This window comes from Pezoporus wallicus, unplaced genomic scaffold, assembly GCF_028554395.1.
Source record: "Pezoporus wallicus isolate ANWC-B61680 ecotype Strahan unplaced genomic scaffold, APGP_CSIRO_Pwel_v1 scaffold_7736, whole genome shotgun sequence".
NCBI classification, from domain to species: domain Eukaryota; kingdom Metazoa; phylum Chordata; class Aves; order Psittaciformes; family Psittacidae; genus Pezoporus; species Pezoporus wallicus.
Genome location: NW_026636574.1, coordinates 435,858 through 459,346, shown reverse-complemented (window position 1 = coordinate 459,346; position 23,489 = coordinate 435,858). Strand labels below are relative to the sequence as shown.

Sequence of the window (23,489 nt, the reverse complement as noted above, 5' to 3'; positions counted from 1 at the left end):
GTCGAGGGCTGCGAGCTCAGCCCTTGCCGGAGCTTTTCCTCTCTGGAGCTCGGCAGCATCACCCCGAGGTGCCGGCGGCGCCCCTCGGGTGCTGGCAGAGCCGCAGGGGTTAAGGGCGCAGCCGGCAAGAGCGGATTCAGGTGGGAGGCTCGTTGTGGCGACAGGAGCCGAGCGAGGAGGAGGAGGAGGAGGGCTGGGAAAGGGAGGGAACAGGAGGAGGAGGAGGAAGAGGAGGGGGCAGCGTTTGCAGGCAGCGGCTGCAAAGGAGCCGGGCGAAGGGAGGGAGAGGTCTCTCCCCGCTGCCTCCGGAGCTGAGGACAGCCGCAGGGGCGGCCTCCAGTCCCTTGCTCCCCACCACAAAGGGACAAGGACGGACCCCCCCACCACCACCCCGGCCTCGGGCAGGTCCAGCGCACCCCGGCCCTTTGTATGCTGGGGGGGGCTCTGTGCGACCCAGATGTGCGGGCAGCTGCGGCCGATGCCAGCGGCGCCGGGGGACGGGAGGAGAGCCCAAGGGTAAGTGGGGCTCCAGCCCCAGTGAGCGCTGTTTGGGGGGCGGTGGTGACTTTGGGGGGGCCGGGGGGGGGGGGCTCTGCGACACGGAGCCGCTGCTCGGCAGTTTGCGGGGTCGGGGTTTTGTTTGGGTTAATTTTCTCCTTCTCCTCCCAGAGGAAGGGGGTGAGAAATGGTGCGTGTGAGATGTAAGAGACGGGAAAGCTGGTACAAAGGGGAAATGAACCCCGCAGCCCTGCGCGCTCCGGGAGGGAGGCAGCCGGGGAGAGCAGGTTTCCCTTGGCACGGACGGGTGCGCGGTCCTGGAAACTCTTCTGGGATCGAGTCGATCCCCACCGAGGCACCGGTGGGAACGTGGGGTGACCGTGACGATGCCGAAGGGGGGGATTGAGACGGAAGCGGCTGGGAGCAGCGCCGGGTGCTTTAACCCCTCCGGGGAAGTGTGGAAGGAGCGAAGTTGAGCGCAGAGAAGAGACTGCGTTAAATAAACCAGCCTGGTCCTTTGGTCTTCCCCCGCCTCCGAAGGGTGATGGCAAAGCGAACCCCGGGGGCAGCCGTGTCGTTGCAGTGTGCTGGTCCTGACCCCCTAGCCTTCCTGACTCCCTCCTCTATGTGTGCACCCACCTGCACCCCTGGAATCCCTCATCCCTCTGCTGTGGGTGCGTGGCTGTGCCCTTGAGAGCGATGGGGATCAGGGCAGGGCCCCTGTGCACCCTTGTGCTGATCCAGTCTGGGAAGGGTGCTCAGGGCTGGGGGACCCTACGGCTCTGTGTGTGGCTGTCCTCGCCTCTCCCCGATGTTTGGGCAGGCACCGGCTCTCCTCACATCCTCTTGCTTCACTCCAGAGCCTGGAAAAAGGGATCTGAGGGCTCTTAACAATGCCCTTTGCCACCCAGGGCTTGTCCCGGCCTCGCAGTGAGACCCCAGAGGGAAAAGGACCCTTGGAGCAGTGTTTCCCAGGAGGCTTTTGCTGGGAGTTGCAGGCAGATGCTGCTGTCAGCTTTGGGCATGAGGATCTTGTTCCTCAAGCCTTGATCTAGCAAGGCTGGGAGGTCAGAACCATGCACAGTCGCTGCCTGTCTCACCCACCTCGTGTTGCTGTGCCGGTGCTGAGCCAGGACCCAGCCCTGCCCTTGCTTTGGGAATGAGCATTCCTGCTCCCGCAGCACGGATGCGGGCAGAGCTCACAGCAAGGCTGAGAAACAAATATCTTGCTTCTGTCTCTCAAAGCCTGAGCGCGGTGCAGCCCTCGGGTGATGGGATGGCTTGCATGGTGGCTTCATGCAAGTTTCCCAGCGCGCTGACTGCTCCCTGCCATGGGGCTTTACCTCTTGTGGGTGCCCATCAGTCCCTGGTTCGTGTCTGGGATGTGGGGTGCTGTCACCCAGCTCCCACCCTGGCTCCCTGTGCCCCTGGTCCTGCTGGCCCAGCCTCTCTGCTGGGTGCTGGCTCTCCTTTCCCCCTCTATAGGCATTAGGGGCTGGTCTGGCAGGTTGTGGCTGTGCAGGGCAGGGCTGAAGCCCACATCTGGGGGTGAATCCCTGCTCCTCAGCCATTTAAAACCCCTTCCTTTGGGTGGGACCTTTCTCGTCCTCTGCAGTGTAAAACCGGGAGCTGCCAGGGCTGAGCTGTGCCAACACCCATCGCAGAGCCTGCCAGCTCCCGCTGGTGCAGCGGAAGGGGGTGGTGGGTTAGGCAGGACAGGGAGCTAAACCCATCCCGCCGCACGGGGGGTGCTGGAACACCAGGAATCCTCTTTCCCCACAGCGCTGCACATTAAGCTCTGTAATTGCCTCCGCAGGGAGCCGGGGCAGCCCCTCTGCTCAGTGCTTCAAAGGCGGTGCTGGGGAGGCTCCGGTTCCCAATGGAGCTCCAGCAGCTCGCACCAGATGTGGCTGCTCCTGCTTTGAAGAGCAGCAGAGGGATCGGCCCTGCTCCTCGCTGGAGCTCATTGCTGCCATTTAGGGTTGTGATCCTGAATTTCCTGGCTAGAACACAGGGATGGAGGAAGGTCCAGAGCTCATTCCAGGGGGGCACCTGAAAGGTGGGGACTCCATCACCCCACCAGCACCAAACACAGGGAATGTGAGCACAGGGCTCTCTCGCTTGCTTTATTCCCAGCAGATGAATCACCAAAACCACCTTCAGGGCTGGTGCTGGTCACTAAATGCCTCCTCCCTTCTGTCCTAAAAGCTGCCCATGGGATAACATTCCTGCTGGCACGCGGCTTATTTGCTAAAGAGTAGAGGTGCCAGCCCAGGACCCGTGTGACCCCCTCTGTGCCACAGCAATTCACCACCACCCTCCCTTCTTGTTCTCACGTCCTTTTGGCCAGGAAACACCTTCAGGGGATGTTTCACTGCCCTCCACCCCAGACAAAGTGGGAGGCCCCCGGCACTGACCCCTGGCTGCTCCCCCTCTGCTCTGCATGGGGTGGAGGGCACCCCAGGGCTCTGGTTTTCCTCCTGGAAATGGAATTGTTTCCCTCCCATGCTCTCTTCATCCAGAGCTGCGGCTCTGCCCATCCCTGGCTGGGGAAAGCCACCAGACAGGGAATCGGAGCTGCTGCCGAGCTCAGTGCTGTCTGCTGCTTGCTGGGAGAAGAGCATCAGGAGAAACATCACGATTGGATGAGCTGAAAACTTCTCCTTGAGATGGTAGCCGGGCTTTGTCCGTACGGCCCCGCACTGGGCTCTGCCTTTGAGCTCAGATTTTGGTTGCTGATGCTCTTGAGTTATAAAGCCAGGACAAGCCCTCTTTGCCCTTTTGCCCATGGCCCCCTCCATCCATCCCCACACATGTCCCTTCCAGCATCCCTCTGTGCTGGACCGGCTGAAATGTCCGACTGTTCCAGGACATCAGCCAGCTCATAGGTGGTGAGGGATGTGTGCAGGTTTAGTGGCTGTTGATGGCAGAGAGTATTTTGTGATATATATATTTATAGTGGGTTTTGTAAGAGCCTGTTCCAGTGAGTGGGTTTTAGGAAGGCGATAAACGGCTGGGAAAACAGCTCTGCTTGCACCTCGGGCAGAAGGGAGAGCCCCAGCACCCGCTGCCTTCCCCCTGCCATTATCCATTATGGTGGGGAGCACCTGGGGCTCTTGGATGTGGGAAATGAGGTCCCACAAACGGCACCATCCCCATCAGGGAGGGATGAGGGCACAAGTAACCCCCCTGCCCCTCGAAGCGAGGAGCCCTTGCGGTCGGTGCTCCCCAGGAACTGTTTGCAAACACGCTGCTGAGCAGGAATTCTGTGTCGGCTCTGCTTGGCGCGTTAACGCCGAATAACAAATAAAAACGGGAAAATTGGGATCCGTTCCCAGACAATTCACAAAGGGCTTTAATTGGGACTTAAGTAGTGCCTAAGTCTGGTGCTGGGTGTGCTTGTCACCCAGACAGGGAAAAGGGACAAACTTAGTCAATAAATTACTTGTGATAAATTATTCACTGGCTCTACTTGGAATTAATGCCAGCTCCCCCCTGCAGCAGCAAAGAACGGCTCCAGTGGCTCCTGACCCCATCCAGGCTCCCATCAGCTTTCAGAGCCTATCCCAGGTGCTATCAGAAAACCTTATTTTGTGGCATTTATAACCAGCCATAAAACAAATCACTCCAAGATTAAACCCGTGTGTGAGGTCGGAGTTTTGTCCTTCCTGCTGGCCAAAGTGGGCCGGGGTTTGGGTTCTGGTTTTGTCCTGTGACACTTCCTGCTTGCTTGGACTGTAAAAGCCTTCATCAGCGAGGAATCTGGAACCAGCTACAGGGGGCTCCAGTTTGAACCAGCCTTTCCCAAAGGCAGAGATGAACCAACTCCAGCTCCCTCCTTTGGGGGCAGAAATAAAGAAAGCATCTTTGCCCCAGAGCCCAGGGAAGCTCATCCCTGCTCTGTCCTGTGTCCCAGCAGGACCTTGTGGCTACAGATCAACAGCCTGGGAATACAGAGGGGGAAATGTAAAGGAGAAAAACTACCTGAAACGGAAAAACTGGGGGTTTTCCCTGTGTGTGCAACATTAAAATGAGCCCATTTGGTGTGTGCTGGACCCAGCATTTCTACTGGGGGTTGGTCGGTTGTTACAGTAAGATTATCACATTTAATCAGACGGTTTGGTTGTTCAAACCACTGTTTGGCAGCACATAATCCCATCCTCTCCCTTGACTGGAAAAGCCCATTTGGACTTTGGACTCGTTGTCCCAAAGAGGATCTGCAGTGTTTGATCCGGCTGCGCAAATCCCCGCGGTTGATCAGAAGCTGCATTTCCCAGTGGAGCTTTTTATTCCCATGGAAAATCCTGCCGAGTCCTATTTCTGAGTCACTTTCCCAACCTCCCACGTGCTGCCACAGTGCTGGGGCCGGGCACGTTGTCCCGGTGCTGCGCTGGCGCAGGGCTCCGTGCAGCTCCAGCTCGCCCGCACCAAGCCGCAGCCCGTGGCTGCTCTGCTTCCCACCCTGCGGCAGGGCTCATCCCCAGAGCCAGCCCTTGGAAGCACAAAGGAGCAGGTCCAGGGTGGGCTCCGTGGGGATGCTGCTGGGTTGGAGCACCGTGTCCAAGTCCTGCTCCGTGCTGGAAGCGCCGTTGTTCTTCCATTCCCATGAAGCTGTTGCTGGATAAGGCAGAAGGGTTTTGGTGAGGCTCCAGCTTCATGGCTCTTGAGTGCTGTTGGCTCCCTCTGTGCTGGTTAAACCCTCTTGGGAAGCCGCAGACCCCCTTGTCCCCCCTTCCCTGGCCGCTGTTGTCCTCCCTGGCTCAGCAGCCCCAGGTTGTGCTTTGCTTTAGTTCCTGTTTCTAAGGGTGAGGAGCAGGGATTGGGCAGGGAAAGCAGCAAGGCCAAAAGCAATGGTGGGTGTGCAGGGAAGGGGAGATGGGCTCTGGCCTCATGGAGCAGCCTCTCCCGGTGCATGGCGTGGGCTGATGCAGATGCTTGATGCCAGCTGATTTTTCCTGGTGTCCTTGGTGCGGATGCTGTCCTCGGGCAGTGCCTGGGAATAACTGTGGAGCCCAGTGGTTTCTAAAGCAGGGAGGGGTGAGTTTGCAGCCAGGGTTGGTCGGGCTGAGTCCTCCCTGTGCTGAGTTTCACTGAGGAGCAGCTCAGCATCCCACCAGCATGGTTGGAAGCATGACATGGAAGTGGCACCTCAGACCCCAGCTATCGGGGGGTTCACACAACCCCTCTTGCTCCTCACAGGGCTGTTGTTCTGTGTTTCACTGGCTCCTGCTCCCTAAAAGCCGTTCCTTCCCAGACCCCCCGGCCCTCCCTGGCCTTCCATCCTCCTTCCAGGGAAAAGCCAAGCCGTGATTTAGCAAAGGAAAGCACCAGCGATGCTGTTCCCAAAGCTGGATGCATCACAGGGGCACACCCCACTCGCTGCTGAAGGCCCCCCCCACACCCCACTGTGCTGGGGCACTGGCAGCCCCTCATCCCTCGGGGGATGCATGCCCTCGGGGCTGCAGGCAGCCAGGAATTGCCTCTCCCAGGCCCGTGCTGCTGCAGGATTGCCCCAGGGTGCTGCTCGCTGCTCTCCGCAGCAGCCCGGGATGACTAAGAGGCAGTGAGGCACTCATCCCCATCGGAAGAGAGCTAATTCTGGGAGTAAGCGGGAAGAAAGCTCCCGGGGGGAGAGGCTGTGTGTGAATCCAAGACAAGTGGGTGACATTTCCGCCAGGCACGTGCAGCTGCGGGAGGGGGGACACGCGTGGGACCGTCGAGGGCTGTGATTCCCGGCTGGTGGAGAGCAGCATCTCCTGCTGTGCCCGTGCTCGGAGCTTGCTCCGTCCTGTGACAGGCCGCCAGGACAGGGACCATGTTTTCCTGTTGCATGGCAGCCCTGGGAACTGGGGGCTTTGAAATTAGCATGGGAAAGGGGAGGAAAGAGACTCGAGGGTCACTGCTCGGCTCAAAGCTCTGGCTCCAACGCATCAGTGCCAGGGTCTGGGTTGCCCCAGCTCATCACAGTCTTGGTCCTGCAGGATAATTCCCTCTCCACCAGTAATTCCCTTCTCCCTTCCTCTGCCCCAGGCTCCCAGCAGCCACTGAGATGATTTTAATTAAGATAAATCCAAGTGGGGTTTGCCATGAATAAGCCAAATTCCTCACCCATGAAGGGTTCTTCCGTCCCTTGGAGCAAGCTGCTCTAGTGGAAGGTGGCTGTGGCAGGAGTTGGAACTGGATGAGCTTTCAGGTCCCTTCCAACCCAAACCATTCCATGTTTCATTCTGGGGAGGGACCTTTAACAGCCACCAAGGGCCCTGAGCTTCACCTATGGGCAGTGGGACCCCGGTGCAGGAAACTTGGTGATTTGAGGGCTGGGTGTTGGGTCCTTCCCAGGGGTGGGTGCAGTGAGGGATGTGCAGCCCCTCTGGCTCACGGTGCTGAAAGGACCATCATGGTTTGGGAGGAATAAACCATCCCCATCCCATTGTAAACCACCTCTGTGGTCTCTGCTGGTGCCAAAGCCCCACTGCTCCCCAGGGAGGGGCTCAGCACCCCCAGGCCCCATACGGGCAGTGCCATGGAGCCATCCCAACTTCCCAAGCGCTTCCCAGCCAGGGGTTCTCTGGGCACACCCAGGGCTTTGCCTCCATCCCCATTGAGCAGCTCCACGCCTGAGGAGGGGGTGCAGCATCCCCAAAGCCGTGCCGGCAGTTGCTATGGCAACTGTACATTTTTCTTATGATTCCTAATGACTTATTGCCATTTGCACCAATCTCCAGCTGCTTTTGTGACTGCTGGAGGTTGACTCCTCCCCCCTCAGCCCTAAGAGCAGGCACATCCCAAGTGGGGCCAGAACCTGGGCTGGGCTGGGGGTGCCACTGTGGTGCCTCTGGCTTCAGGAGCAGCATCCCTGCTGCTTCCCAGGGAAGATGTCCCCTGGTGAAGGTCTGAGCTCTTCCTGGGTGAACCCCAGAACAGGGTCTTTTTGCCTTCAACCGAGGGCCAGGTCCTGGTTGCTGGACCTGGGCTTTGGCCCTGGGCTTTCCTCTGTGTGTTGAGCAGGAGAAAAAGCATGGAGGGTAAACAGAGACCCAGGGGACAGAGCTACTGTCATGGCCAGGACCAGCTTCGTGTCCACCCCTTTATTGTCACCCGTGTCCTCCGTCTGGTTGAAACACTGGGTTTGCAATTCCTGCTGAATTGTTTAACCCTGAGCAGGAATCTGCATGCGCTGGAGCTCACATAAAAGCATGGGAAGTCTTGGGAGCTCCTGGGGTCAGTGACAAGCTGCTGCAGCACAGGGGCTGGGGCCTGTCCCCCTTGCCTGATGGGTTGTCACCAGCCTGGATCTGCTCTTGTCCTTGCTTTGTTATTGCTGGAGCTTCCCTCCTCTTCACCCTGTCCTGCAGGCACCGAGCTTGGCTGCTGGATGAAGCACAGGGAAGGGAGAACTGAGCTGTCCCTGGGCATCTGCCAGCCCAGAGGGGTTTGGTGGAGTCTTAGGGCAGCTCTGGGGCAACAGAGCTCCTCAGGATGTGGTCTGTGGTGGGAAGCAGGATGGGATCCCGGCCTCTGTAGGGCAGGCTCAGCCCCTTTGGAGCATCCCGCATCCACAAACACCATTGGGATGCTCTGTTGTGTCACTCCATGGGGTCCTCAAGCCCTCAGGAGGTGCTTTATAACTCCAGCCCATTATCACAGCCATCTGGCCTAAGGAGGCTCGAATATGTCAGCAGGATAACAGGGTGAGACCCCCTGCAATTAGGAATTACCCTGACTTCACAGTGCTCAGAAGCTGCCGCACTCATCCTGACCTTTCTTCTGCCGGAGACCAAAGGGAGCAGGGCTGGGCTTTCCCCCTGTTGTTTGTGTGATGTGGCCTCGTTCTGCACCCAGCCACGGCTGCTGCAGTCACCTGCCCATCGCTTTGGTGGCACCAAACCCTGCCTGTGCCCCTGCCACCAGCGAGTGTCCCTGCAGGATGTCCCAGGCTCTCTTCGCCCCTGGAAGAGCGTTTTAAACCATGAATGGACAGGAAAGATGGAGCTGAGCCCCGCAGTGTCGGTCCCTGGCTCCCCAGCACTGTCTGTGCAGCGTTCCCTGCCTGCAGCAGGATTGCTGAGCTGGAGGAATACTGTTTCCAACAACAGGCACCTCTAGAGAAATAACAGGAGAGATCCCACCATGGATTAGAGTTTAATTACACCCAGGAATTCATTCCCTTTCTAAAGCCTTGTTTAATAACCTGTTCCTCCCCACACCCCCTCCCCTGCTGAAGGAAGTGTGAATGAAGAGCTGTGATTTATCCCTCTGAAGGGACCAACATCTAAACACTGGGATGGCAAAATGTTTCTCCCTAGGGGGACATTCTGGAGCAGCTCCTGCCCTCCCTGTGCTCCAGACCCAGCACCCTGGGCTGCCGTGTGCCACCTTCTCCAGCGCTCCCATTGTCACACTGGGAGTGAGTGCCTTATTCCAGGGATTTTGCTCAGCAGGAGGACACGGATGTGCCCTCCCTGGTCTCTGTCCCCTCTGCCTGTAGCCCTGGTTGACTTTACAGCTGGCCTGTGCAGCACCACGTGGGTATCAGAGCTCAAAATCCTTTGACATTGCTCAAAGCATCCCCACTCAGAGGATGCTGCCCTTGGCCTTGGTGTGGGTAAATGAAGGGGGGAGGTTTTAGAGGCTGCTCTGCAAAAGAGCCAGCCTTAATGGCTGTGCCAAGGGGTATCCATCCTCCCTGTTTGTGAGTGGTTCTGCCAGGGAATGTCACCAGGGATGATGCAGCACAGGCAGCGTCTGGCCATTGGTCTGCCTGATTTAGGGCCAGAGATGCCCACAGGCTGGGATGGGGTCCAAGCCTTTGTGCTGGACAGGATGAGGACCCCGGAGTGTCCAAGCAGCCAGGAGCAACACAAAGATGGACACGTTCCTCTGGGGCTTTAACATCTTGAGACAGGAAGGCTCTGAGAGCCTGCTGCAGCTCTAGGCATGCTCCTTGTTTGTCTGATTGGAGAGATGAAGAAATGAATGGGAGAGATCTGAGCATCCCTCTTCACCCGCAGCTCCTCTGCAGGACTGGCTTTTCAGGAGGACTCGGTGTCCAGAGCTTCGGAGCTGTCTGCATTCTGTAGATGAGCACATGGGAGATGATTCCTTTGCAACCCCTATCCCAAATGGTTAACAAGGAGCCGTTTCCCTGCGGCGGCGGCGTTCCCTCCCACCGCAACAATCTGCGGGGTCTTTCCCTGTCTCTGCAACGTACAACAGAGGGAAATGGTTTGTCATGGCAATATAGATCATCATTTCCTGGCGTGCACCTGTGTCTCCAGAACACACAGTGCTGCAAGGCACAAACACACAATTGCGGGGATTATGAGCTGCTATTGCTGTCATGTCGCAGCTCAACAGGCGTGTACAGCCACAGGAGCTACCACATCCCAGCCCCTGGCAGCCGCCTCGCTCCGTCCTCTGTGCCAACGGGAGCTGCTTGTGGCTCAAATCAGGCCGGGAATAAGGACCCCCCCCCCCCCCCGGCTCCTGGGTACCCATCTGCAGGGGCAGGAGCTGCAGCCGGTGGGAGATGCTGTAGAGCTGCCTCGCTGGTTGTGTGGGATGCAGAGGGGCCAGGCGGGGGAGCAGGGGCAGCAGCAGGGCTGTGGTGGTGGTACCGTGGAGGGGAACCAGGCTGAGATGTCCCCTGCTCCCACAGAGATGCTCATGAACCTCGCAGCTAATCAGCAGCGTGGGGAAGGCCCCTCTGCTGGGCAGTGATGGAGAGGGGATCGCTGGGGGCACATCACAGCAGGTGAGATCCCGCGGGAGAGCCACGCTCCAGCCTGCACCCCAGGACACGGGGCTGGTGCGAGCCTGGGCTCTGCAGCCCCCTGCAGAGCTGGTGCCCACACACGGAGCACCGTGGCACACAGGAGCCTGCCAGGAACCCAGCGGGTGGGAAGCTGGAGCGAAGGCAGGAGCGGGAGGTCTCCGTTTCCGCTGAAACCTGGCACCTTCCGCCTCTCTGGCAGCCCCATTAGCAGCTATAAATACACCCGAGCGCTCACAACACCCTTTCCCCAGCACCCTAGGGATGAGAACCAAGAAGGGTGCTCTGAAGGGGGAGGTTGATTGATGGGAGCTGGGCTTGACGCAGCGCGCTCGGGGCCGGATGGATGCTGGAGCCGCGGCGGCTGCAGCACTCACCCGCCCCGCTGTGAAGGGAGCTCCCCCCGGCTGGGGGGGGCAGGCAAGGCGCCTGTGCCACCGTGCAGGGTGAGGACCATGGGTGCTGTGGAGGCAGCAGGTCCAGCACTGCTGTGCCATAGAGCGGGGAGTAACACAGGCTGAGCCCAATGAGGGGCTCTGGGGGTCTGGCAGCCCCTGGGCTGGTGATGCCCAGCAGTGCAGCCTGCATTCCTGACTGGAACTCCTTTTCCTCAGCAGGGTTCAAAGCCAACCCACCTGGGACTTGGAACAATGAATTCCCCCGCTGTGCGCGCAATCAGGTTCTGAAGAGAACAATTAACTGGTCACAAATTGTAATTGTCATCTCGCTTCTGATTTTAATTTGCCCTAATGAAGGCTAAGTGATTCCGTCTCGCTCTTCCTCCCACGGCCCCACGGCCCTCGGGCATCCCCGCCTGCAGCAGGGCCCTCCCTGGACTGGAGAATGTTGGAGGAGGCCAAGGAAAGCTATTAATCCCTATTGAGAGCTGCTTGGTTTCAGATCTCATGGCCAATAAAAGTTGTATTTAAGGGAATTGGCTGCCTGTGTCCATGCATTCTGGTTTGTCACAGCCTGCTTGCCTCTCGCGCTTGCCCTTTGAAGCAAGGGCTGTCATTTAATCCTCATCTAAACCAACGTGCTTTTGTTTCCCCTTTATGGCTTTAACTCGCCGCTGCTTGTAGGTGTCTGCCTGGCCCCTGCTCCCCCCACCACATCCCCACCTCCCCGGCACATCGTCACCCGCAGCACCTCTTACATCTCGCTGTGGTGTCTAATGAATTCACGGCCTCACCGAATTGCCTTTCACTTTAATACTTCATTGAGATTGAAGGATGTGGTTGCTGGGGCTCAAATACCAAGTGGGGCTCTGGTGGAGCTCAGGTCGGAAGCTGCCTGATGCCAGAGGAGCAAAACCGTCCAAGTCTGGTGAACTTTGCGTAACTCCCGAGCCTCGCAGCCTCCCTTCCCCTCTGCCTCAGCAGGAAGCGGATGCAGGAGCTGTCACCGGGGTACAGCAGCCCCAGGCGCTGGATCTGTTCACACATCGCATCCTCCGCCCCCGAGAAGCCCGGCCCCGGCTCTCTCCTGCTCTGCAGCTTCTGTGTATCTCTGAGCGCAGGGCAAAGCGGCAGGCAGGGAGCAGGCTCTGCTCCACGGTGCGCACAGCCTCCCCCCAACCGGCACCAAGGGCAGGGTAATTCTAACACAAGCACTAAGGAGAGGGCTCCTTAGCCCTGATGGAGAGCCTGAGCCTCCTCTGGGGTAAAGCGCTGCAGCTCTGTAATAGCAGCGATTAAAACTGCAGAGGGAATGAGGCGCTGGCAGGCGGTGATCACCCGGACTGGAGCAGGAGCTCTGATAGCTTTATTTTAAAGGGGAATGGACTTTCTGAGCCCCTTGGATGGATGGAAACCTGGTTCCAGAACTTCTCCAAACCCCATGAGGTTGAGTGGCCTCGAGCCCCACGCTGGAACACGGCTGCTCTGCTGCCTCACCCCATCTAAAGCAGCAGGCAGGGAGCGGAGAGCAGGAGCAGGGTACGTCCCTCCTGTGGTGCTGTCCCCAGAGCTGGATGTAGGATGGGGGGGGGTCTCCCCTCCCTCACGCTCTGGGGATGCAGCCCCGCATTCCCCCTCAGCTACCCCAAGCAGCGGTGCACACCCGGCGCAGGCAGCTTGGGGTCACCAGTGCTGGTCCTGCTGTCAGCGGGTGGGGACCGGCAGCTCCTGGAGCTGTCACTCAGCGTTGGGCTGGCAGCAATCACATAATGATGGGGCCTCATCAGGACCAGGAGGAGCCCGTTAGAGCCTGTTTAATTGGTCGGGTCCTGTGCGGTGCTGAGTGATGGTGCTTGGCTGGGGAGGGGGAGCTCTGTGCTCGCTGAGCCCCAGGTTAATCGTTGCAGGTGTTTTGCAGGCAGAGGGAAGGATCGGCAGCTCTGGGTGAGCTGGGACTTCCCTCTGCTGTTCTTAGAGCTCTTCTCTGCAGTGGGTTCATTCTGGGGAGCTTTGGGGCTGTAAATCTGCACCCTCAGAGGAGCCTGCCCCGTCTTTGAACCCTCAGCAGCGTCTGTTTGAGCTCTTCCCTCCCGTTCCTACCTTGCTTGGTGCAAACACCCTGGAGGTGGCTGCAGAGGAGGCACAGGAAAGGTAAAAAGTCCTTTATTGTGCTCTGTGCTGTGCAGGGGAACACTTGTTCTGCTGCTGCTGCTGCTGCTGCGGGCTCTTGCTTGAAAATGGTTCTTGCCTTTCCCTTCTCTCTCGGTGCACAGGCACACATGCGCCTGCAGCCTGTGTCAGCCTTATCTGGCTTTTTACAGCCCTTCTATATACCCGTAATGACACATCTGAAAGCTGCTCTGAAAACAGCCCCTCTCCCTCCTCCTGCGCCGGAAAGGGATAAAGATCCACTCGGAGCTCAGTCATGCGGAGAGCAGCTTCTGTGCCTGTTTGGAAAGCAGTGTTCTGTCAGTTCCTTCCGAGACAAGGCGATGGCAGCTTGTCTGTGTCCTGTCCTCCCGCCTGCCCATGCAGCTCAGGTACCCTGACTGCAGCAGCTCCCCCTCAGGGATGCACCCCCCCAGGGATGCACCCACCGGCTGCATGTGTGCTCCTGCACACATCTGCCATGGGGAATGCTGCATCTCCAGGCTCTGGGTTGGGTCTGGAAGGGGAATCTGGGCTGTGCCTTAGCAAAGCTTTGCTTCTAGAGAGAGGCCACAGCTACTTTCCCTCCCATCCTATGGACTCAGCCCTCGCTGTGCCAAATTGTCCTGCTGCCAAGCTGGGAACCCTTGAGTAGGTGGGACAGGGGCAGCAAATGTTCCCAGTCCTCTTCCTGTTCCTATCTGGGGTTTATCATTATTATTTCAGTTTAGCTCCCCTTTGAATGACAGCTCTCTCAAAACAGCTCATTTGGAAATGTCAGGTCCGTTCTTGCTAAGTCATCAGTCACTGTGATCGGTGCTGACAGATGCCCTGCAACAGTGCTGCGGTATCTAATATACTGAGCTGCAGTCCTTTGTAATATCACATTAGTTTATTTATACAGCATGGTATGAAATCTCTCCTTTAGCAAAGGGGGAGGGAGGGGGGATTAACCCTTCCAGCAAGGTTTCCCTCTCTGCATGTTCCATGTGGAAGCCAGGTATTTCCATCACTTAAAGCTCCTCAGGTCACTGGAGTTGAAGCAACTGCAAGGTCCTGGACCATGGTTCGCTGTAGTAGCATTGGCCTGGTGAGAACGGCCACTGGACTTCGTTCCTCACTCATGTACTTGTGCGCAAGTGGGATGTGCTGCATCCTGGCAGCCAGCATCCTGGGCAACTCCATTGCCTTCCCTCCGCACTTGGGCTATATGGCAGGGGCAGGGGTGGTGCTTTAGGCTCCCCATTCACCTTCCCTTGTATTTATGCAGTGCTTGGCCCCATGCAGACCACAGCTCCTTGGCACCCTGCCTCCTCTTGCTCTTGGGGACAGCCATGGTCCCCAGGAGCAGGATGGCAAAGCCCACCCTGAGAGCTGCTTCCCTGCAGCCCCTCATCTGCCTCAGGGAGCCTTTCTTTGCTCTCATTAACGTGTCTGCGAAGTGCCTGATGTGTGAAATATCCTTGTTATTGGCTGGAATTGGCAGGGCCATCTGGGAATCACATCTGCTCTGCTCCCTGGGCCAGGGCTCTCCGCACGAGCCTCTGTTGGTCTTGCTCAGTTTACGGCTTGCAGCGACCAAAGAGCTCGGGCTCAGCTCATGGACGTGCTCCTGCAGCCAGAAACCATGAGTGGGACGAACCGTGGTGTCACCCATGGGCGCCTCCATCCCTGCGATGTCACCCATGGGCACCTCCATCCCTGCAGTGTCACCCATGGGTGCTTCCATCCCTGCAGTCCCACCAGGCAAAGCAGGCAGAGATTTCTGCTGGAGCAGGACTGGGGCTCCTGCCTCCAGGGTGGGGATTCCCTGGATTCTCCTGCCTGCAGGGCAGTTCTGAACTATGGGAGCTGTTCCCCGAGTGTGGAGGAGCTCAGCAGGGCTGGGATGTTCCCCCTGCCACCAAGAGCAATGCCCTCGCCCCCAGCATGGGCTGCACTGAAAGGGTTTGGCTTGGAAAGCACCAGCAAAGCCCCTCTCCCACAGGGGACTTTGCACCAGGTTGTGCTCTCTGTGGCATTGTCCTCGTTTGAATCTGCCTGGCTTTGGCACTGCTGCTTTGTGTCCCTGCTGCTTTGCACCTGCCAGGATGTGGCTCTGGCCACCTCCATCCTGCCGGGAGATGCTCACGGTGCTGCATGTGGGTCGGGAATGTGGGGACCCCTCAGTGCAACATTCCCTGTGCTTGCTCAGTGTCTGTGCTGGTGGGGGGACCAGCCCCGGTCCTGGGTGGCAGGTCCGTGGTGAGCTCATTAGGAAAGACCTGGAGGTGTTTTCCAGACGCTTCAAGAGCTCACCTGAATTATTGAACACTGCTCTGCAGCCAGTGGGGAGGAAGAACCGGGAGAGCTCATTACTGGGCTGGGAGCGGCTCTCAGCCACGGCGTGGTGGTGCCAGCACGGATCCTGCTGCTGGGCACGCTGCTCTGCGCAAGGGAGATGTGTTCTGTGCCTCTGACCCGGGCTGCGTGGAGCTGAGCCTGGCCAGGAAGGTCCTAGGCGGTGGTGCCTGTGAGCTGGTGGTGGCTGCAGCGCTGGGCGGTGGGAATGAAGCACAGCAGATGAGGGTGTTGAATGGGTTCGGGATGCTCAGGGCGTCCTGCCTCGCTGGGACCCCTCTGGGGGATGCTGGGGCTGGCACATGGAGCTCCCCACCCACCTGACTGGGACCTCACTGATCACGGACTTTTCTAAAGCTTCTGGGTGCTTAAGGAGGCAACTGCCATTTGAAACCCTGCACTAGGCTCTCGAAGGCTCAGCAATGGCTTTTACAGCTGAAGAGCTCTAAATTAGCTGCTCCCACTCAGGAAGAAGATCCTGGAGATAGCTCTGGAAGCAGTGGCTGGGTCGGGAAGGGCACTTGGCAGGCGGGGGATTGTCAGGGAATAGATAAAGCAGCGCAGCAAAGGCAGTGATAGGAGCAGAGCCTGCAGGCTCTCCTGCCATGGTTTGGAGGTCACAGGGGGAGCTGGCTCCCACCCCAGGAGTCCCTGCCACTGTGCACGGCCACAGTCCCAGCGCTGCTCCCCAGTGAGAGCCTGTGGCACCAACTGCTGCTGCCAGGGAGGAAGGGAAGGGGCAGGGAAGAAGATGAGGGGCAGGGCAGAGCCCTGGGGATGAGCCCCATGAGGAATAAACCTCCAGAAAGCCTCGGCTCCACTGTGGGAGCTGGGTTCTGGAGAAACTGCTTTGCAGGGACCCCAACTCCTTCTTGAGCATCCCTGACCACAAGACACCCGGTGTCCCAGCAGGATGGGACTGTGCTTATTCCTAGGCAATGAGTAGGGGACAAAAAGCAGCTGCATGGGCAGTTTGTGACTAAGCAAAGCCAAATCCTATGTATTCCAGGCTGGAGGCTGTGCTGGAAGATGGCAGCAGCATCTCTGGGAAGCCATAGGAACCTGTGGGAGCATTTTGGAGGCAGGCAGAGCCACTGCAACCCTTCCAAAGCCTGGAAGCAGCAGAAGAGCAACAACAGGCTTATTTCCCAGCCTTCCTCATTAAAAGCCATCCAAAGGGAGGGAGAGCAGCATCCAGATAAGAAGCTCCTGCGTGAGGCTCTGGCAGATGGGCTCGATAGTGAGGTGCAGGCAGCGGGTTGCTTTGCATGCTCCCGGCAGCTCTTTATCTCCTGGCTGCCTCCTCGACAAGCAGAACTGATGCTCTCGCTCTCCCTGCCAGCAGAGCTGCAGGAGGAGGCCACAGGCAGCATCCCTGGGTCTCTGTGCAGGGGTTCCCCATGCTCCACGCTGGTTTCCTTTAACCAGGGGGGAAGCTGCAGGAAGGGCACAGCCTCCCTCGCTGGAAGCAGGCAGCAGAGCCGTGCAGTGCATCCGGATCTAATGAACGGCCTCCAACAGACAAAGTTTCTCCCCTTGCAGCCGCTGAATGAAGCTGCCTGACGCTGTGTGTGGCCGCAGCACGCCCGGGGTGCGGAGCAGGGTGTTGCCATGGTGCGGGGCTGCGCTGGAGCATACAGATGAGGGATGCTGCTGGGTGCCGGGGGAGCCGTTGCCACGCTACGGGCGGGATTCGGTGTCTCTCCTTTATCTTGGGCTGGTTCCTGGTGTGTGACGTGGGGGCAGAGCTCCCGGTGTCGGGATCTTTGCTCCGAGCAGAGGAAACGCTTTTCCACCCCGGTGCTTTGAAGGTGCTTGCATAGAGATAGGAGCAACTGGGAAACATCCCAGGGCCCTTTCATCAGCGGGAAGCAGGGGATGTGTTTAGCTTCCAAATCCAACAAGCACTTGCTTTGCCAGTGCCTTGCATTGCAGGTTTGTGAGGGCTTCGGAAGAGCAACCCTGAACTGTTTTGCCACAGTCCCAGCATGGATCTGAGAGGGAGATGAGCCCAGAACCCTGACCCACAGGTTACCCTGCCCATGCCTTTGCATGGAGCAGTTACCCATCAGCAGCAGGAGCAAATTAAAGCCCAGGGCACAGGAGAGCAGGGCTCAGCCGAGCCTCTACTAAGGCCTTCAGCTGCACTGAACCCTCCAGTGTTCCAGGATGTAAGTGATTGAATGATTCCTCATGGGGATGAGAATGGCTTTGCCCTACTGTAACTGTACTTGGAGATCTAGATCAGGCAGGCTGGATCCCGCCCTGTGGTGAGGAGGCAGTGACGGAGATCCAGGGACAGGCATTGATGGGGACCAGGATTTAATGCAGCATCTCCCTCCAGATAGATGATGTAGGAGTGTTTCTGGTAACAGCAGTGCACCCTATTTTTAACTTTTACAAGTAATTGACAGAGAACTCTATTTAATTCCTGCTTTTATCATCTATAAAAGTGAAGCTTTTACACGAATGTTTAAATGGGGGAGCTGTGACCTCAGCCTGGGGACAAACCTTGCTATGTGCCATCACAGAAGGTCCTGATCTAAGAGCAGCCAGGGCTGAGAGGTGAGAGGGGGGCACGGTGGCCTCGTGTTGTCTCATTGTGCAGAGGGCCTGGACTGGCAGCTCGCGCATGTCCCTGGCTGCGAAGGACGCGATGCCCAGCTCATCCTCATCCTCCCACCCCGGGATCCTGCCCTTCCTCCTTCTCGCGCGGGCTGGAGCAGACCCGAGCTGTGCCATCGAGCAGCAGGCAGGAGGGGGAGGGTTTTCCCTCAGCATCCTCCCAACCGCCGCGCCCCGTCCGCCTCCGGCAGGGCCCGGGGCAGGGACGCGGAGGCGCAACAGGCGCACGGGGAGCGGCGGGCACGGCTCCGGCTGCTCAAAGCCGTCACGCAAGGGCTCGGCGGGAGGGGCCGCAGTCGCTGCCGCCCGTGGGGGCACGAGAGCTGCTGGTGCAGAGGAGCCACGGGCACAGCGGGGTCCCCCTGCGGGTGCCGGGCGCCCATCGCCTTCCGCCCGGCAGCGCTCGATGGGAGCACCCGGCTCTGCTGGCGCAGGAGGGGAGAGGGAAGGGCAGCAGAGCCCCGGGCCGAGCCGCAGCCGCTTATCTCCAGAGCCAGGCTATGAGGCAGGTGACGGAGGGAGAGACGCAGCGGGTGAGAGCTCCCAGACCAAGGCTCCTTCCACCGGGGGATTTATCTCCGGGCTCCCTCCAGTACACCTGCTGATAAAAGAATCTTCCCTTCCCTGGCGCCATCAATTCTCATTCTTGGTGCTTTTCGAGTTGCTTTTTTCCTTATATACCCTTTCCTTGGGTTTCTGCTGACTGCTCCTGCAGCTGCACACCCCCTCTCTCCCATGCTCCCCATTTCATCTCCATCTCCTGGTGCTCTCTATTCCATTCCTTCTCCTTCTCACCTCTGGTCCTCTTTCTTTACCTCCTTGTAGCACTTTCATTCCCCCTTATTCCTTCACCTTCCATATTTCTCCACTGTCCCCCCCTCTCCATCCCTGAGCACACCTGCCTGGGATGGAAGGAGATTCACCATCAGCGAGTGACACCACAGACGGTATCATGGCAAATTCAGGCTGGTGCCACACGGAGACTGGCCCTGGGCACTTTGTGCTTCATTTCCCCAGGTAAAACCCTCACCAAAGGCACACTGGGGCTCCAGGGCTCCAGCACCTTTGCAATCCCACTTGGCAGCAAGCTGCATGGAAAGGAGATGTGGGAAATCCAGCCTTGAGGGTAGAAGTCACAGAAATGCCTTGGGGAAGTGAAGGGAGTGGGTACATGCTGGGAGAACAGGGAAGAGCCAAGTCAAATCCCTGGGGTGGGGATCGGGGGAAGAAAAGGCATCGGGGGGTATTTTCCACTTCCCCATGTGCTGGGGCACCACAGGGAATGTTCCAACGCCCCCCGGAGCTGTATTTTAGGCACAAAGCAGCAGAAGCAGAAGAGCAGAAGCTTCACCCATCTCCTCCTGTCACTGTCACCGAGCCCACGCCAAGGAAGAGCCCGGAATAGCAGCCGGGGGCTGGTGGGGAGCTGGGACGTGGAAGCTCTCCAGAGCCCAGACAGGGTGTCCTGGTCCCACCTCACCCCAGCAGCCCCCCTGCTCTGCCCCTGCCTCCTCCTGGCTTATCCAAGGCTCCCGTTATCCCGGGCAGCGTCTCCCACTGCCTGCAAGGCAGCGGCTCTGTCCTGGGGAGGAGCTGCAGGCTGCCCCCTGCTCACCCGCACAGCCCCAGCCTCATGGCTCTATTCATTAGCCTTAAATCTCAGTCCCGCTCTTCCCTGCCTTGCTCTGAGTCTGGGGAGAAACCAAGGGTTTGTGGGGGGTCAGCTCCATCCCTCCTGAGGTCTGTCCTGCCTCTACCCTGTACCACAGGGTTGGGAACAAGGTGCTTTTGCTGGGCTCTTCCTCACAGCCCTAAGGAAACAATCCCCCACGTTCCTCTGTGTTACTGTTCTGGGGAGAAAAGATCCTGTAATATTGTATGGCCGGGGGGATTTACAGTCACAGCAATGCCCACGCACTTACAGAGAAAGCTGTGGGTCCATCAGGAGGATGTGGGAATCAATAGAGCCTTCCCTGCTTTAATGCTGTTTCTCCAGGAGATGCTTTAAAAGCCGATGCCCTCGCAGCAGGGGATGTGTGGGATCGATCCCGGTGTGAGGCACGGATGAGGTGGTGCTGAATAACCTTTGGTTGGAAGCCCTTTCCAGGGAGAGCAAGAGGGGATGAAACAGAGCCGTCCGGGGCGGGGGGGGGGAGTGTTCCTTCCCCATCCCGGCTGGGTTTGATGCTTTCCTTCCTGCTGTGGGGGAGTCTTTTAAGCTGGGAGAGGCTTTGGGGCTTGGTTTGATTTGTGTCAGCCTGGGTCAGGAGAGCCACAACGCATCAAGGAACCAAAGGTGGGGCGGTGGCAGGCTCCTGTGAGCCCCATGGCTGCGGGATGGGAGGCGCTGAGGGGCTCCTTCCCACCCCAGCCCCTCACCAAACACCCCACAGAGGAGGCCTGACCCCTTTTCCCTGGAAAGGGTGCAAGGAAATGGGGCAAGGCCGTAGCTGCACCCAGCAAGGGGGGGCTTAAAGGGCTTCTCCGTTCCCCAGCTTTGAGTGAGCCCACTCAATTTCCTGCTCCCAGGAAACTGCCCCCACCTTGGGCCAGTGCTTTAGAAGGATCTGGGGGGCTTTATCCTGGGGGCTTTGGGTGGTTGCCTTGGATGCTGTGGCTCCGCCATGTAGGCTGTGCTTGCTCACATGCTGGTGGCCTTGGACAGGGCATCTGTGGGCTGGCTGCACTCAAAGCCTCCGGGACAGGAGGGCATGGTTAATGCCGTGGGTACGAAACAGATCGGATGGAGGTGCTGGTCTGTGTTGAGGCTGGGCTGGCTGCTGGGGGGGGCTTTGCCACACACACGAAGTCTCCTCTAACACAATTTGTTGTGGGGCCTCTTTCAGGAATGACCTCGAGGAGGAGCCCAAAGGATGCAGCCGGCTGCAGAAATGAACCATTTTGGGAGGAAGAGGAGGCGAAGCTCTGAGTGAAGGCTCCAGCCCTGGTTGTGATGTGCTCTGGGTGGGGGGGGCCAGGCCGGGCACCCGGCAGCAGGGGCTGATCCTGCCAGGGGCTCGCATGGAGCATCCCCTCCCGCGGATGCTGCTCCCACCCTGCTGTCGTCCCACGCCCCGCTCCGGCGCTGCCCTGTGAGCGCTCCTGCCCGGAGGGCGCTGGTCCCGCCAGCCAAACATGAGACGCTTCCCAAGCAGCTCGCTCCTGCTCTGCGTGGTGGCCGCCGCCGCCGCCGCCATCCCCATCGTGCCCTGGAAGGTGAAATGCCCCCCGCAGTGCGTGTGCCAGATCAGGCCCTGGTACACCCCCCGTTCCGTGTACCGCGAGGCGGCCACCGTGGACTGCAATGACCTCTTCATCCCCGCCGTGCCCCAGGACCTGCCCAAGGGCACCCAGACCCTGCTCCTGCAGAGCAACAACATCGCCAGGCTGGAGCAGGGCGAGCTGGGCTACCTCCGGAACCTCTCGGAGCTGGACCTGTCACAGAACAGCTTCTCTGACGTGCGGGACTTCGGCCTCCGGAGCATGCCCCAGCTGCTCAGCCTGCACCTGGAGGAGAACCGGCTCTCCCAGCTGCCCGACGGCAGCTTCCCAGGGCTGGGCAACCTGCAGGAGCTTTACCTGAACCACAACCAGCTCCGCAGCATCGCGCCCCGCGCCTTCGCCGGGCTCGGCAGCCTCCTGCGCCTCCACCTCAACTCCAACCTGCTGCGGGCGGTCGACAGCCGCTGGTTCCAGACGCTGCCCAGCCTGGAGATCCTCATGATCGGAGGGAACAGGGTGGATGCGATCCTGGATATGAACTTCAGGCCCTTAGCCAACCTGCGGAGCCTGGTTTTGGCCGGGATGAACCTGAGGGAGATCTCGGACTATGCACTGGAGGGGCTGCGGAGCCTCGAGAGCCTCTCCTTCTATGACAACAAGCTGGTGGACGTCCCCAAGCGGGCACTGCAGCAGGTTCCTGGCCTCAAGTTCCTGGATCTGAACAAAAACCCATTGCAAAGGGTCAAGCAAAGCGACTTCACGAACATGCTGCACCTTAAGGAGCTGGGGCTCAACAACATGGAGGAGCTGGTGTCCATAGACCAGTTTGCCTTGATCAACCTCCCCGAGCTGACCAAGCTGGATGTGACCAACAACCCCAAGTTGTCCTTCATCCACCCCAACGCGTTCCACCACCTTCCCCAGCTGGAAACCCTCATGCTCAACAACAACGCCCTAAGTGCCTTGCATAAGCAGACAGTGGAGTCCCTGCCCAACCTGCAGGAGATCAGCATCCACAGCAACCCCATCCGCTGCGACTGCGTCATCCGCTGGGTCAACAGCACGGAAAACCACATCCGCTTCATCGAGCCCCAGTCCACGCTGTGCGCGGAGCCCCTGGACCTCAAGCGGAGGCACATCCGGGATGTGCCCTTCCGGGAGATGACAGACCAGTGCCTGCCGCTCATCTCCACCCGGAGCTTCCCCTCCCGCCTGGAGGCGGCCGACGGTGACAACGTCTCCTTGCATTGCCGAGCTCTGGCAGAGCCCGACCCAGAGATCTACTGGGTCACCCCTTCAGGGGTGAAGCTGATGCCCTACACGGAAGAGGGGCGGTACCGGCTGCATCCAGAGGGGACCCTGGAGATCCGTGGGATCTCGGCTCGCGAGGCCGGGCTCTACACGTGCGTGGCTCACAACCTCGTCGGGGCAGACATCAAGAGCATCAGCATCACGGTCAACCATTCCTTCCCGCTCAGCGAGGACAGCCTGGAGCTGGTGGTGGCCGACGTCCAGGCCTACCACGTCCTGGTTGCCTGGAAGCCGCATCTCAACACCGTCTCCTCCAACCTCACCTGGTCCAGCTTCTTGCTTAGCTCTAACCTGGACATGACCAACGTGGCGCGGATCCCCATGGGCACCCACACGTACAACATCACCCGCCTCCACCAGGACACCGAGTACTGGGCTTGCCTCCACGTGGCCTTTGTAGACTTGCAGACCAAGGTGGCTTGTGTGAGTGCCAGGACTAAGGAGGCTGCCCCACGCTACCTGCTCCTGGAGGGCAGGCGGAGCATCCTGATGGTGCTGGTCCTCTGCCTCCTGCTCCTCGCCGCCGGCCTCGTGGCTCGCTACGGCACCGGGGCAGCGCCGCGGGGGACCATGGCCATGCGCGTGGTCTACCCCCCCTTCAGCCAGCCCTGGGCTCGGGGGCAGCGTGGGGGGCAGATCCTGGCTGTGAAGGTGCAGGCAGCCCCCCCGGACTGCTGAGGGCTGCTGTGGGGCTGCTGTGGGGCTGTGGGGGCCTGGGGGGGTTGGGAGGGGTTGGGGGGGGGGGGTAGGGCAGGGAGGGAGAAACTATTTTTTACCAAAAACCCCTGAACTGAACAAACCCCCGGGAATTCCATGGATGTGAGTTCGGGTCGATGGGAGAGCAGCGGGGCTGGTACTGCCGCCTCAGGGTCCTGGCAGGGTCCGGATCCATGTGCAGGGTCTGGGCCTGGGCACAGCTCCGGAGCAGCCGGGAGGGCTCAGCGGGGCCCCAGGGGACGATGCCCTGAGCGGTCGAAGAGCCATACAGGTGATCAGAGGATCACCCCTTCCGTCCCATGTCCCATGGCACCACAGACACTGCAGCGGCGTCAGCTCCTCCGCTGGGCACTCCCTGCTCTGGAAATACAAAAAGGCCTTTTCCTTTGGGATACATCTCCTCTTTGCTCCTTTTTTGGGTTGTTTTTTGAGCATTGAGATAATCAGCCACAACCCCC

At 59.2% G+C, this 23,489-nt stretch overlaps 1 protein-coding gene across 1 annotated transcript; it reads left to right on the top strand.

Moving 5' to 3' along the window:
* Positions 1-402: 402 nt before the first annotated feature.
* LRRN2 (leucine rich repeat neuronal 2) lies at positions 403-23,024 on the top strand. The gene is made up of 2 exons (XM_057400626.1): positions 403-516; positions 20,628-23,024. The coding sequence occupies exon 2, from the start codon at positions 20,917-20,919 to the stop codon at positions 22,990-22,992; it is 2,076 nt and encodes a 691-aa protein (XP_057256609.1). The 5' UTR covers positions 403-516; positions 20,628-20,916; the 3' UTR covers positions 22,993-23,024.
* The last annotated feature ends 465 nt before the right edge of the window (positions 23,025-23,489 follow it).

Bases quoted from the DNA above. Each gene is read 5' to 3' on its own strand.
- LRRN2 (XM_057400626.1), top strand. From the start codon at position 20,917: ATGAGACGCTTCCCAAGCAGCTCGCTCCTGCTCTGCGTGGTGGCCGCC.